This window comes from Pristiophorus japonicus, chromosome 4 (assembly GCF_044704955.1).
Source record: "Pristiophorus japonicus isolate sPriJap1 chromosome 4, sPriJap1.hap1, whole genome shotgun sequence".
Taxonomy (NCBI): Eukaryota; Metazoa; Chordata; class Chondrichthyes; family Pristiophoridae; genus Pristiophorus; species Pristiophorus japonicus.
In genome coordinates this window covers 258,887,601-258,901,632 of record NC_091980.1, presented here as the reverse complement: position 1 = coordinate 258,901,632, position 14,032 = coordinate 258,887,601, and the positions used below count along the sequence as shown (strand labels likewise).

Sequence of the window (14,032 nt, the reverse complement as noted above, 5' to 3'; positions counted from 1 at the left end):
TTAAATGATTTTGCCACTTTTCTCAGTAATTTAAAGTAATTGGAGGGGTTACACTGGTATAAAACTTTCCCACTTCAGAGCTTCCATTTATATACCTTGTTTTAAGCTATAATACCATAACAATTAGTATATTAAAATTACAACTCACAGCACAACTGATCATTCCATAGGCAAGTTTCATTGTACTACAAAAGTATGAAAAGAGTTTTGAGCATGCAATTTAATTAATAGAAAGCCATTGAGATTGGCACCACATTACTAAAATCAGTTACAACACCTGGAAATCAAAGGTCTCATCACAGTTGAAAACGAGAACAAAGCGCCCAAGCTGGTGTCCAAGTGCTTTGACTGATTCAGTTTTGCCAGTACCAGCAGGACCTAATGTGGAACAAAGATTGGAATACAAAATAATTAAATATGAAATACACAAACCATTAAGGTAGCTTTTGCTAAAAAGGTGAAATGTCACTTCACTAACAGATGCAGTTCTTAAAATGACTAGTTAACAACTAATAGTACAACTTTGAAGTATGCTTTTTCTTAGTCGTTTGAAATATCTGTGCTAGAGGAATTCAGTAGCAGTGGACAAAAATGTTGGTATGGCCAATATTTTAAAGGTGTTTTTATTTTGCCAATTTTGTTCCTTCCTTCTCCCAATGACATTAACCCCATACTGAGATACAGTTCCATGGAAAAATTCTGGTACCTAGCAGAAGTGGCCTTTCATGTGTCAGTCTATTTACCTTCGGGGAGCATTAGAGTTAAGCTTGATTCTGTCTCCATTAGATTTGGCTGGGGGGAGGTGGGAGGAAAGAGGAGGGGTGTCACCAGACAATGATCACAAGTAGTGCTGATTTTCTTCTCCCAAGTTTGAAGCAGAGGCCCATAGCTCCCACCCCCAATTAAGCTAACTCATCACAGACCAGGAGTCAAACTAAGGAATCTTCGGTCTGTTTCATGATGACCTCCAGATATCATTAATGCATGGGAAAGATCATTTAATTTTCTTCTTACTGTAGCTAAACCAGAAGTATAACATATGTTCCACCACCTACCAAATGGAGACCCGCCAAGTCGAGCTTCCAAAGCCTGCGTCATAGTCAAATAACAACGGTCTGTGAGAGGTGTCTGTACGAGTTTATCTTGAACACCAAGGTACTCAAAACCATAGTTGAATTTGGCATTAGCCATTTGTATAGATAGCTGCTGTAACACATCAGTTTGTTTGGGATCAAAGTAGAATCGCATTTGACTGAGCCAGTCAAAAGATTTAGGCTGGTCTACTTTGTTCTTGATCAACATTCTGGTTACATCTCTCTGGTGTACCAATTCAGTGATCTGTAACAAAAAATATTAAATGATTAAAACTAAAAGTTTACAGTTTTGTGCAATTTTGCCAAATTATTATTATTTTTTTTTTTTAAATGCTACTAAAAGGATTAACTAATTCCATGGAGAGCTCTTCATTGGTCTCTTCCACACACTAAAACCAAAGATATACTCAAAACCCACAAAAAATATACACGTACTATCTTCTAGTAGAATATTTGAGTGAACTATTATGTATTTGCAATTAAACATTAATATTCAAAACAAATGTGTTTTAAACACACCAAATAGAGAAAATTGAGCGAAATATTAAAAGCACAGAATGTTTCAGGTAGATCTCTAAATAAACAAGAATGATCTCACTACCACTAACTTTCCCCTCAAGGGATACAGGATGTTTACTCACCAAGTGCTCAAGTTTCCTCCTGCGAAGTGGTGGTTGTTCCATCAACACAGAATCTGCTAACACAGTCAAAGTAGCTTCCACATTGACCAGGACTGGGGCAAGTGGGGACTGACCACTACTAGTACCATTATTCAGGGCATTTTCCACATTTTCAGACCATGATATCTGAGCTGAAAGGACAACAAGCTGGGCCTATATTATGGAGAAAATGTTTACGAAAATCTAGTTAAAAACAAACAAGTTTATTTTTTTTATATTGCAGCATGGATAAATCAAAATCTTCCAAGTTCTATTTTCATAAATGCTTACTAACATTTTCACTTTTGAATATTGAAAATGCTTCATAAAGAAATTGGATATACCTGTAGTACTGTTGAAAAGTTAAATAGAAATGGTACATTGCTACTTCATTGCAAATTAGTCGTTCTTTACTTCTGCATACACACCTGGTATTTATCAATCCAGCAAATGTAGTCTGTAGAGTCGATTGAAGTACCTTGGCCAAAGATGCCAACTTCAGTGACCGACTCAGCCAACAACTTGGCCAGAGTGACCCTCATTTCTTTCTCCACCAAAGTTAACCACTCATTAATCTTTGGGTGCTCAGTGATTGAAACAGCAGTCTTGAAAAGCACCTGTCAGAAAAATTACATAGTTCCTCGGTGTTACTTTTGAAAGACAATTAGATGCACATCAATATCTGTATACTTGAAATGGATTTTTCAACTTCATCTGTATTGAGTATTCCCTCCGCCATATTTAAATAACCAATGTAGTATACCAGTCATCTTGTTGATATAGCACAGCAATACATTTTTACTATTTTAAGTAAACATTTAAATATACCTCTTCACCCTCACGCGATGCAATTCCCAACACAATTGTAGCATCTTCATTGAGAATGATACTAGAAACACCAGCAAACATCTTCTTGAAGTGTTTCTGCAACTTAGCCACGTTCTTACTGTTGCCAATAATTTCCAGCAAGTCTTCATCACCAACAAAGTAGAACCTGAAAAGCAGTACAAGTATATTCCGTGCTTATTAGTAAAGAACACAATAGGAGCAGAGTAGGCCCTAGAGCCTGCTCCATCATTCAATAATGAATGCTGAATTTCTACATTAACTCCACTTTCTGGTCCTATCCCCATATTCCTTGATTCCCTTAGTGCCCAAGCATGCATCGATCTCAGTCTTAAATATACTCAACGACTGACCATCCTAGGGTAAAGAATTCCAAAGATTCACAACCTGCTGAGTGAAGAAATTTCTCTTCATTCAGTCTTATCCTGAGACTGTCCTAGTTCCAGCCAGGGAAAACAGCCTCTTAGCATCTACCCTGTCAACCCTCTAAGAATTTTATACGCTTCAATGAGATCATCTCTCATCTTATAAATTTCAGAGAATATAGGCCCATTCTACTCAATCTGTTCTCATAGGACAGCCCTCTCATCCCAGGAATCAATCTAGTGAACCTTCATTGCACCCCCTCCAAGACAAGTATATCCTTCCTTAGGTAAGGATACCAAAATTGTACACAATATTTCAGGTGTGGTCTCACCACATCTCTTTATAATTGCAGCAAGACTTACTTACTTTTATACTCCAACCCCCTTGCAATAAAGTCTAATACACCATTTTCCTTCCTAATTACTTGCTGTACCTGGATGTTACCTTTGTGATTCGTGTACAAGAACACCCAAATCCCTCTAAATGCCAACAGTTACTAGTCTCTCACCTTGTTAAAAAAATATTCTTTCTACCAAAGTTATACTCCATCTGCCACCTTCTTGCCCAATCACCGGTCTAGATCCCTTTGCAGCCTCCTCAAAGCTTACCTTCCTAACTAGCTTTGTCTTGTCAGCAAACTTGGATATATAACCCTCATCCAAGTCAATGACAGATTGTAAATAGCAGAGGCCGAGCACTGGTCCTTGCAGCTCTCAACTAGTTACTTTCTGGGTTCCTGAAAATGATCTGTTTATTCCTGCTCTCTCTTTTCTATCCTTTATTCAATCCACGCTAATATATTACTCCCAATCCCATGAGCTCTAATCTTATACAACAACTTGTGTGGCACTTTATCAAATGCCTTTTGATAATCCAAATATACTACATCCACTGGTCCCCCCCTCATCTACCTTCAAAATTGATTTGTCAAACATGAATTGTCACAAAAGTTGTGCAATTTTATAACAGCATGCCACAATAATTTGGTAATAATTAGTGTACAGGATTCTGATTTACATAACCCAAGTTTGATTTGTAATCTTAGAAGTACAGCCTCAAACTTTCTACATTTTTATAGAAGGGAATGTGCAATACGCTAGTTTTTCTCTTCCTTTCAGCATTCAATGCACCCAAGTGTGTTTAAAATAAAGTATTCAATTTTCTACCGAGGGAAGGATGATCGTTCTCTCTCCAGATATTCCCCCAAAGCCTTCTGTATCTTGCCCAACAGATCTGCCAACCGTTCCAATGACCGCTGCACTCCTGGGATATTCAAAACATCCATGACAAGGGGAGACTTGGTCACTTTCTTCATGAGTGCTAGGAACTCAGTGCTGATGCTGTATAATAATAAAATCAGAACATGCACTTCAGTTTAAGAATTTCTAAGTAACTCTTTAAATTTAAATGCAAATCTATTCACATACCTCTGGAATCTCTGAGTTTCCACAGGTAGCAAATGCTTAATGTCAGCACTTCCTGTAAAGATGCCTTCAAGATAGACCCAGCGACGCTGGACATCAATCCATACATCAAAGAGTGCCATGATACGATTTAGCTTATCTTCCCAGCTCAAAGCATCCTCTTCAAAGACCTATAGAAATGTTACAATTAGCACAAGGAGGATAGTGATTAGCCATTTAAGCAGTAAGCAAATTATATATTTGGATAATCAGCTGAACAATCCTCTTGGGAAAACCATCACTGCTGAATGCTACAAACATTTTGAACAGAGCAGAAATTCTAACAAATGTCTTAAAACAAAAAACTTTAAAATCTCACTGCATCAAAAATGACTACAAAGACACACAGCAGATACCTTGTAATTTGGTAATGCCTAATGCAAGGTGAGCGAAAGCATGAAGGAATAGAAATTAAAATGCAAAATTATAAAAATACGAACACAAACTTAAAGCTGGAAATGTATCAATTGTAAAACTTATGGTGGAAAGGTGATCAACTGCAATTCAGAAAGGATTTCATCTCAATAGGAAAAAGGACAAAGCATAAAGCAACAGAATGTAAAAAAAACCTCCCATAAATACTTGCCTTGTAGTAGGGAGACAGTTTCATGGCAGATACACTGTTGATGTGCTCTTTGACCCTGTTGAAAAGGTCATCCCAGCCACGGATCAATCTACACTTGTTTTGATAGTTTACCAAGTCCAGTTCATAGGTGTTCCACATTTCTCTAATCTGTTTACAAGTTTTAAATTATTAAGACAATATCATAATTGGTAAAATTCACAAAGCTAAATTGCACAGAATTATAGAATTTAGCCCATCAATTAATTATTAGCGCTTCAGATGACAGAACGTAGTGCTATCGGAGATAACACGTGCTAAAGAAGCATTTCAGAATTTGTCGCTGGTGGTTACTAAAACAATACTTGAACTAATTGCACTGGATTATCAACAGGCTACAGAAAAATTGCTTTGTCCAACACATGTTCTTAGTGACCATGGATATCATGGTTAAAATCTGTATTTAAGTTTTATTTTTGCATACAATAGACTAAAATTTAATGGGATAACTGGAAGAATGAGACTTGAAATTGTACCACTTGTATACTGAGAAGACTTAACAGATATAAAATGTTGAGGTACTAACACATTAAGTACTAGTACTATGAAAAAGAAGATGCTATTCAAGTTGTGTAGACAACCTGCATTACATCAAACCTGGAAATAAGTTTCTAAAATGTTCACAAAGTTATTCCTTCCCTAGCTGTGCTCCATCCTAAAACCCAAGAGAGGTAGTTAAATTTGAATGTTACTAACTTGTTTCAAGAATTCTTCCAAAGCCATCTCTCCCTGGGCCACAAGTAGCACATCCTTGACAACAGCTTCATTTTTTTGCAAGTCGACATCCCATATTTGACCCAGTGTTAATTCAGACACCACCCAATTAACATGGAGTCGTTTCATCAGCTGCTTCCAGTGACGATCCTTCAAGGCCTCAGACTTCAGCTCAATCACCAACATGTTAATCTAGAATACAGCATTTAAAATTAATGTTTTATTGTTTGGTCATACAAATGAATATAATTTGTTGCATTTAAATTTAAAGGACATGCCTTCATGTAGCCCTTCAGAAGTCTCTGTACAAACTCATATGATGCATACTGGCGCAGACGAGCTGGGAAATTCTTCAGTTGGTTAAGCAATCCGTCCAAGTTCTGACGAAGCTGTTTTACAGAATAATAGAAATAAGTCAACCATGAGGTGTCATTTAGCTATAAACACTAATACAGTAGTAAATGTTTACTCTTGCGGCTTCAACCACCAACAGAAGAAATTCAATATAAACAGAAGATAACTTCAGGAGCTCAATCTCTATTTGAACATTATGTTGGGAGATACTTTGCATGAAGAGAAACAGCTTTTAATGCCTTAGATAGTACATGTGGAACATCTGGTACTAAGTCAGGGTGAAAGAGGAACAAGTTCAGATCAACATCTGGAAATAAGGATATTAATAAAATCACTTGTTCATAAATCAGAATCATGCATTTTCTTTCGTAATATTTGGAAATGTTTTTTTAAAAAAGGACAAAGGGGAAATAATATACAATGATCACACTAGACGTTACAGGATATCAGGGCCACCGATTTATAGTATGCGAGAGAGAGTGTGTCAAGGCAGAGAGTGTGTCACTGGAATGGAATAGGCCATTCAGCCCCTTGAGCCTGTTCCGTCATTCAAGGAGATCATGGCTGATCTGCGACCTAACTCCACATACCCACCTTTAGCCCATATCCCTGAATACCTTTGGTTAACGAAAAGCTATCAATCTCCAATTTAAAATTAACAATTGATCTAGCATTAATTGCCATTTGTGGAAGAGCTCCAAACTTCTACCACCCTTTAGGCACGAAATTCATCGACATACCGCTCAAAAATGCTATTTTGGTGAAAAAACACCCACATCACCAGGCGGAAAAATCAGTAACATACTGCCGGGCGCTATATGCACACCGTCCGCCCATGCAGACCGCCGACATACTGCCCAAAAGTGCAAAATTCATGACATGCCGCATACCGTCCTGGAGAAGGTGCTTTTTAAGTGGGTCTTAAGTGGGTGGTATGTACACAGCGCTAACAGGTGTGTTTCATATTGCACAGATCTTTATCGTTCTCCACTGTTTGATGTATTTTTAAATGGATTGTAGAATTTTCTAGTGTTAGGCAATAATAAAAATGTTTAATCTCACCCCCCCCAGTCCCGCCTCTCTCTCTCTCACCCCCACACCTACCCCAGTCTCTCTCTCGCTCTCTTTCCCCCCACCCCCCCGTCTCTCTCTCTCTCTCACACACACACACACACACATCCCCCCACACACAGAGCAGTCTCAGGCCGGAAGTCTCTGGCCTCTCAGGGGGCAGAGCTTGACAGCCTCGCACACACAACTCGGGAGCCGAAGATTCCCGAGTCAAAAGGCCTCCTCTGTCGCACACAGCACTCTGCTCCCGCCCGCTGTACGCCGCTCACCGCCGAGAAAAGTGGGATGAAATTCCCGCCCACTCGGCCCCAGTGGTACCGGGCAGTAAAAAAATGACGCACTGCCCAGGGACTGCCGAAAAATGGGCGGAACTTGTTCCTCACCAATTTCGGCCCCCTTGTGTGTATAAGTATTACCTAATTTCACTCCTGAAAGATTTGGCTTTAATTTTTTCAGATTCTGTGCCCTAGTCCTAGAATCCCCAACTAGCGGAAATAGTTTCTCTCTATCTACCGTTTCCATTTTCTTGAAAACGTTGATCAGATCACCAAGCGTCTCTCTCGCTCACCCCACCGGGAATCGATCACCAAGCTGAATATTACCGTTTTCCAACCATCAACAAAACAAAACAGAGGTAATGGTATTCAGAGTCTGTTTGCCTGATTAGCTTTTGAAATTTAGTTCATTTTTCTTATTTTGGAAAAAATGAACCTTGAACAAGCACAAGTAAAGGCACGATCACAAATGTCTTTTTCATACTTTGCGTGGCTGAACTGAAACCCATGGTTGTTCTTTCAATTGGTCAATTTGTTCCCAGACTTTGGAGAGCTCAGACCAGACTCCTTTGAGATCTTGCAGTTCTTCCAATGCAACCTGATAAAAGGGGAGATAATTGGTCAGTTTGACAGATGCAGTTATGAGGCATCCTCATCCACTGAGAAGGTATTCAGGATAATCGTACCACAGATGTACATAACCAGAACTAGACAATAACATTTTCCACGCATAGGTAGTTTGCTTTTCGCCCTTTCAGAATAGGCGTTTAACTTGCATTTGATTTTTTAATAGAAAATCAAGCCTAGATATTCCATTAAGGCCATAAGCTTATAGATACATGGCTGATGGCAGATTTGAAGAGACTAAAATGGAAGAGTACTGCTTAATCCAACTTTCCAAGGTTAGCCCTTTAAATAAACTGACTCCGTTTATTTTGTATTAGGTACATTTTAAAAATTACTTCTGCATGTCCAAATGTAGGAAAATGAAGCAATGCCCATTAGAGGCAAGCTCTTCCTATATCACTGGTTTCCTTCCCCATCCCTTCTAAAAACCACAGCGTGGTGGAAAGTGGGCAGAGTTCTCGCAGGGCATAATTCCTACCAATTTCAGCTACCAGTTGCCTGATTTATGCCAAAAATATTTGCACAGCAGCAGCAAATCTAGGCTTCAGAGTTGTTAGAATATATACCTGCACTCGTTCTTCACTCCCACTGAGCAATCCTGTATCTGTCAGTTCCAAAGCCTCTTTGGCTTTCGCACATTTTTCTCGGTCATCTTTCAGGCGACCAAACTTGCCTTCATAGATAGTGAGTGCTTGCAGGGCATCTTCCGGACGAAGGTTCCCCTAAGTAGTCAGTTTATTTTTATAATTAATATACATATATTTATATAAGCAGCTTTCACTTCAAAACAGCTCAAAATGCTTCACATAGTAAATTTATTTTTGAAGTACACTGACTTATGTAAGCAATATATGGCATTTTGTTCTATCTTTTGCTCAAATGCTCAGATAGAACGTTTTAGATACAGAAAATTGTTTTACGCCAACATTTTTGTGACGAACCAAATGAACCTACAATCATTTCACGACTTTTTAAAACTACAATAGACAAGTGGCTGGATTTTCAGTTTGTTGCCACCTGTTTTCGCCGTAGAGGGACAGTAATGGTGGTGGAAAGCATTTCTGGGCGAGCGGCCAGCTTCCAGCGTCCCATCGGGACATTCGGTGCCGGGTTTGCGGGGGCACGGAGCAGTACCACCCGGGTGAGGCGAGCCAGTGTACAACGCCCCTGGTTGCGACACCGGCTCGAAATTTGAAACGCGTTCGATCTGTAGCGCCCTAGTGGGATCGCCTGTGAAAGCTGCCGGTCCGAGATGAAGTGGCCGCAATGAGAGAAGGAATGTCTACTGGAGGCAAGCGTGATTGTTTTTTATTTTTGCGATTCATGTGGATGTACCATCAGTAAAGTATTGGGAATGTTTTTGGTGTTTTTTTTTCCATGGAAGTCTCTGAGCGCTCAGAGACCGGCTGTTTACCTCGGGATTTTAATTTGCTCAGCCGGCCTAGCGCACCAAGAGAGGTGTGGAACGCCTCCCTTTGCACTCTGCTCCAGTCAGGACCCAGCTGGTAAATTTTACAGCTGGAGATGCAAACCGTTTCCTGGTGCAAAATTTACTGTTCCGCCCGGGTTAACACCGCAACAGAAACTCCAACCCAAATATGTGGTCTTTACATATTACCACAGTTAAAGTTTAAGGACATCATATAATCTAAAAGAACATAGGTAGAGCCATAGAAATATAACAGACATTTAGAGCAAATGTTAAACATACAAAGTGTGGTAGAAAAATATGGTTAACAAATTTCTAATAAAGGTTTGAAATATTATGATCCATCACTTACAGCTACAGGTTTTGTTTTCTCCCATTCACCCAAGAGATCAGTAGTACGGCTTTCCACAGCACGATCTTCCTGAACAATCTTCATTTGTAGGTTAGCCACCTGCTGCTGGATAGCACTGTCCTTCCTACGCATGATGTCATTGAAAGCACCCCATTCTCCCTCAATGTTATCGATGTAAAGCCAAGATGGAGGAAATTGGAATCGCTGTTTTTCCAGCAAACGCTGGCCATTGCGATAAAGCTACAGGTGGAAGAACGATCAATTTACTTCCCACAAACTTATTTGAATGTTACATTAAATCTGGCACATAAACAATATTCAAGACCGACAAGATTAGTCATTGTAGTGCTTAAAAAGAGTGCTTAGTCTTGGATTTATATGGATTTTATCTATCAACCGCTCAAACTGAAAATGGACTGAACATTTTAATATAGCCAAAAATGCAAACACTAAATATGGAACAAACCTCCCTACAGCAACACAAAAAAATTAAACAGAGTATTCAACCTCAGTGCATGCATCACAGCTTTACAACAGCTAATGCTACAAGGTTACCAGCATCTTTGCATTACTAAGCAGTTGTTTCAAGCTTTCTTCAAAAACCTACTGATGATTCTATATTGAGTTAGTTGCAGTGCGACAGGAGTGGCATCAACACTGGTGTTAGCACCCAGAGGTGGAATCTGGAAAGAGTGGTGCTGGTAAGGAGGAAGATCAACCAGGGTTCCTACTTCTAATTGCTATCCTGTGACCCTCATGCTAAGTACTTAGGTGGACATCAAAAGAAGACAGGGTTAGGGCTCAAAAGTAATGTTGCATGATTGAATTCATTCAGCACTAACAACTTGCATTTATATAGCACCTTAAACATAGTAAAACGTCCCAAGGCGCTTCACAGGAGCGTTATCAAACAAAAATTGACACCAAACCATAGAAGGAGTTAGTAGGACGGATGAGCAAAAAGCTTGGTCAAAGAGGTAGGTTTTAAGGAGCATCTTAAAAGAAACTATTGACTGGAGTATAATGTGGGAAAAGTAAGGTTATCCACTTTGGCAGAAATAATAGAAAAGCAAATTATAATTTAAAATGGAGAAAAATTGCAAATGCTGCAGTACAGAGAGACCTGGGGGTCCTTGTGCATGAAACGCAAAAAGTTAGTATGCTGGTTTAGCAAGTAATTAGGATGGCAAATGGAATGTTGGCCTTTATTGCAAGGGGGAAGAGAGTATAAAAGCAGGGAAGTCCTGCTACAACTGTGCAGGGTATTGGTGAGGCCACACCTAGAGTACTGCGTACAGTATTGATCTCCGTATTTAAGGAAGGATATACTTGCATTGGAGGCTGTTCAGAGAAGGTTCACTAGGTTGATTCTGGAGATGAGGGGGTTGACTTATGAAAATAGGTTGAGTAGGTTGGGCCTCTATTCATTGGAATTCAGAAGAATGAGAGGTGATCTTAGTGAAACATAAGATAGGTAGATGCAGAGAGGTTATTTCCACTCAGAGGAAACTAAAACTAGGGGACATAGTCTTAGAATAAAAGGCCACCCATTTAAAACGGAAATGAGGAGAAACTTCTCTCTGAGGGTTGTAAATCTATGGAATTCTCTGCCCCAGAGTTGTGTTAGCTGGGTCATTGAATATATTTAAGGTGGCAAGAGAGAGATTTTTGAGCAATAAGGGAGTAAAGGGTTATGGGGAGCAGGTAGGGAAGTGGAGCCAAGTCCATGATCAGATCAGCCATGATCTTATTGAATGGCAGAGCAGGCTCGAAGGGCCAAATGGCCTACTCCTGCTCCTATTTCTTATGTTCTTATGAAAGAGAGATAGCAGAGTGGTTTAGGGAGGGAGTTCCAGAGTTTAGGTCCTAGGCAGCTGAAGGCACAGCCACTAATGCAGGAGCAATTAAAATCAGGGATGCACAAGAGGCCAGAATTTGAGGAGCAGAGATTGCAATGGCTTGCATTGCTGGAGGAGGCTACAGAGATAAGGAGGGGCGAGGCGATGGCAGGATTTGAAAACAAGGATGAGAATTTTAAAATTGAGGCTGTGACACACCGGAAGCCAATGTAGGTCAGCGAGCACAGGAGTGATGGGCGAGTGGGACTTAGCGCGAGTTTTGGAATGAGCTCAAGTTTATGCAGGGTGGAAGATGGGAGGCTGGCCAGGAGAGCATTGGAATAGTCAAGTATAGAGGTATCAAAGCCATTGATGAGAGTTTCAACAGCAGACGAGCTGAGGCAGGGGCAGAGTCAGGCGATGTTAGAGGTGGAAGTAGGTGATGGGAGTGGATATAGGGTCAGAAGCTCAATTCTGTCAAATTCAGCACCAAGGTTCAGGTTCACGACAGTTGCTAGGTAGAGGGATGGAGTCGATGGCTAAGGAATAGAGTTTGAGCTGGGTCCGAAGACCCACTATGGTCCTATCTCCCCTGTCCAAGTTCATAATGCTCTGTCACCACCAATTTCCAACACTAGACTGTGCATCTGCCACACCACTCACCCAAAATGAAAGAAAGCCTGAAGAAAACAAATATCGAGAAAATAAAGATACAACTAGTCAAAGAGAACCAGAGGTGACGAGAGACATGCTTACTTGAGATGGCTTACTTGAGCAACTCTACAGTAAATCTGTTAGCAAGGCTAAAACTATACACTATTTATTTTGATGAGAGAGCAATGCCACAACCCTGCTGCAGAATAGGATCTAAATGATCAGATTCATGTGTACATATTAGCTCATTGAGTTGCTCTATGGAAAATTGATCCAGAATTATATAACTGATCAGATCATAAATGGCTGCAGTTCAGTGTTTTGATATTCATCTCATTAACTCTGGGGGGGGGGGGGGTGGAAGGGAAAGGGTTCCGGAAGACTGTATTTATGCCAGAATCTCACTCCAAGTACAGTGTTAACTATCCAATATTAGGCAGTCTATTTCTTGTTCCAAGTAATCCTTCAACATACTTTCAGAACTCCAGCTCCGTGCAATTTTTTTTATTCGTTCCTGGGATGTGGGGATCGCTGGCAAGGCCAGCATTTATTGCCCATCCCTAATTGCCCTTGAAAAGATAGTGGTGAGCTGCCTTCTTGAACCGCTGAGTCCATGTGGTGAAGGTACACCCACAGTGCTGGGTGGTCAGTTCGGTTTTATTCTTACTGTTTCTCGTAGCAGTCTTGTTACAACTGAGTGGCTTGCTAAGCCATTTCAGAGGGCAGTTAAGAGTCAACCACATTGCTATGTGGTCTGGAGTCACATATAGGCCAGTCCGGGTAAGGATGGCAGGTTTCCTTCCCTGAAGGACAGTAGTGAACCATATGGGTTTTTACGACAGTCCGGTAGTTTCCTGGTCACCATTACTGACACTAGCTTTTTATTCCAGATTTATTTAATTAACGGAATTTAAATTCCCCAGCTGCCGTGGAATTTGAACTTACTTCTCTGGATCATTAGTCCAGGCCTCTGGATTACTAGTCAAGTAACATTACCACTATGCTACCATTCCCTTATGCTGTTCATAAACCTACATTTTTAAAATTCTACAGGCTAATCATCTGTATTGATGCAATCCAATAAAACAGTTCTAGGTAGAAGAAATTCTAACACTTACATCTACTTGTTTCTCAAACTGCTTGATCTTGCGTTTCAACGACTGCACATAGGTTATGAAGGTCACAGCATCTGAAGTACTTGCTGTATCGACCGAGTGTTGCTCCAACTCTTGACGAGACTGTTTGAAAAACACAAAAAGTCAACATTTAGAAACAAGGGTTGAACTGTATTAGTCAACATTGGATCCAATTATACAATTGCTGTGCACATTGCTCCAAAACCCAAACCCTTTACCTTGGAAATTTGTGAATGGAACTCCTGCATATTCTGACCTAGCATCTGTCCAAATTTGCTGAGAACCTCCTTATGCCAAGAATCATACTTTAGATTCACCTTTGATTGCACCTTGAAGAAAATAAACAAGTTTAGAGTGCTGTTCGAGATATATGGACAAGTCAAAAATCTCAAATACCCCTGTACTGGCAGCAGTGTGTAGATAAGCATCAGCTTCACATCAGATCTGATTATTTATACGTTACTGAAAAGTTAGTCCAATAAACAGGCAAATTAAAGTTTTGTTTTAGTCTAAACTAAAGGAAAAATGTCAT

The 14,032-nt window shown here is 40.0% G+C and overlaps 1 protein-coding gene across 2 annotated transcripts in view; it reads right to left on the bottom strand.

Moving 5' to 3' along the window:
* dync1h1 (dynein, cytoplasmic 1, heavy chain 1) overlaps positions 1–14,032 on the bottom strand; it is a 104,077-nt gene that overhangs the window by 70,985 nt on the left and 19,060 nt on the right. For both annotated transcript variants that reach the window (XM_070879383.1, XM_070879384.1), the window contains exons 14-28: positions 13,719–13,829; positions 13,483–13,602; positions 9,873–10,112; positions 8,658–8,813; positions 7,949–8,062; positions 6,043–6,153; positions 5,747–5,956; positions 5,015–5,161; positions 4,393–4,559; positions 4,132–4,305; positions 2,582–2,747; positions 2,182–2,370; positions 1,736–1,927; positions 1,056–1,338; positions 278–378 (exon numbers count right to left, since the gene is read on the bottom strand). In XM_070879383.1, coding sequence (XP_070735484.1) covers positions 278–378; positions 1,056–1,338; positions 1,736–1,927; positions 2,182–2,370; positions 2,582–2,747; positions 4,132–4,305; positions 4,393–4,559; positions 5,015–5,161; positions 5,747–5,956; positions 6,043–6,153; positions 7,949–8,062; positions 8,658–8,813; positions 9,873–10,112; positions 13,483–13,602; positions 13,719–13,829 — 2,481 coding nt within the window. The remainder of the gene's footprint in view (positions 1–277; positions 379–1,055; positions 1,339–1,735; positions 1,928–2,181; positions 2,371–2,581; positions 2,748–4,131; positions 4,306–4,392; positions 4,560–5,014; positions 5,162–5,746; positions 5,957–6,042; positions 6,154–7,948; positions 8,063–8,657; positions 8,814–9,872; positions 10,113–13,482; positions 13,603–13,718; positions 13,830–14,032) is intronic.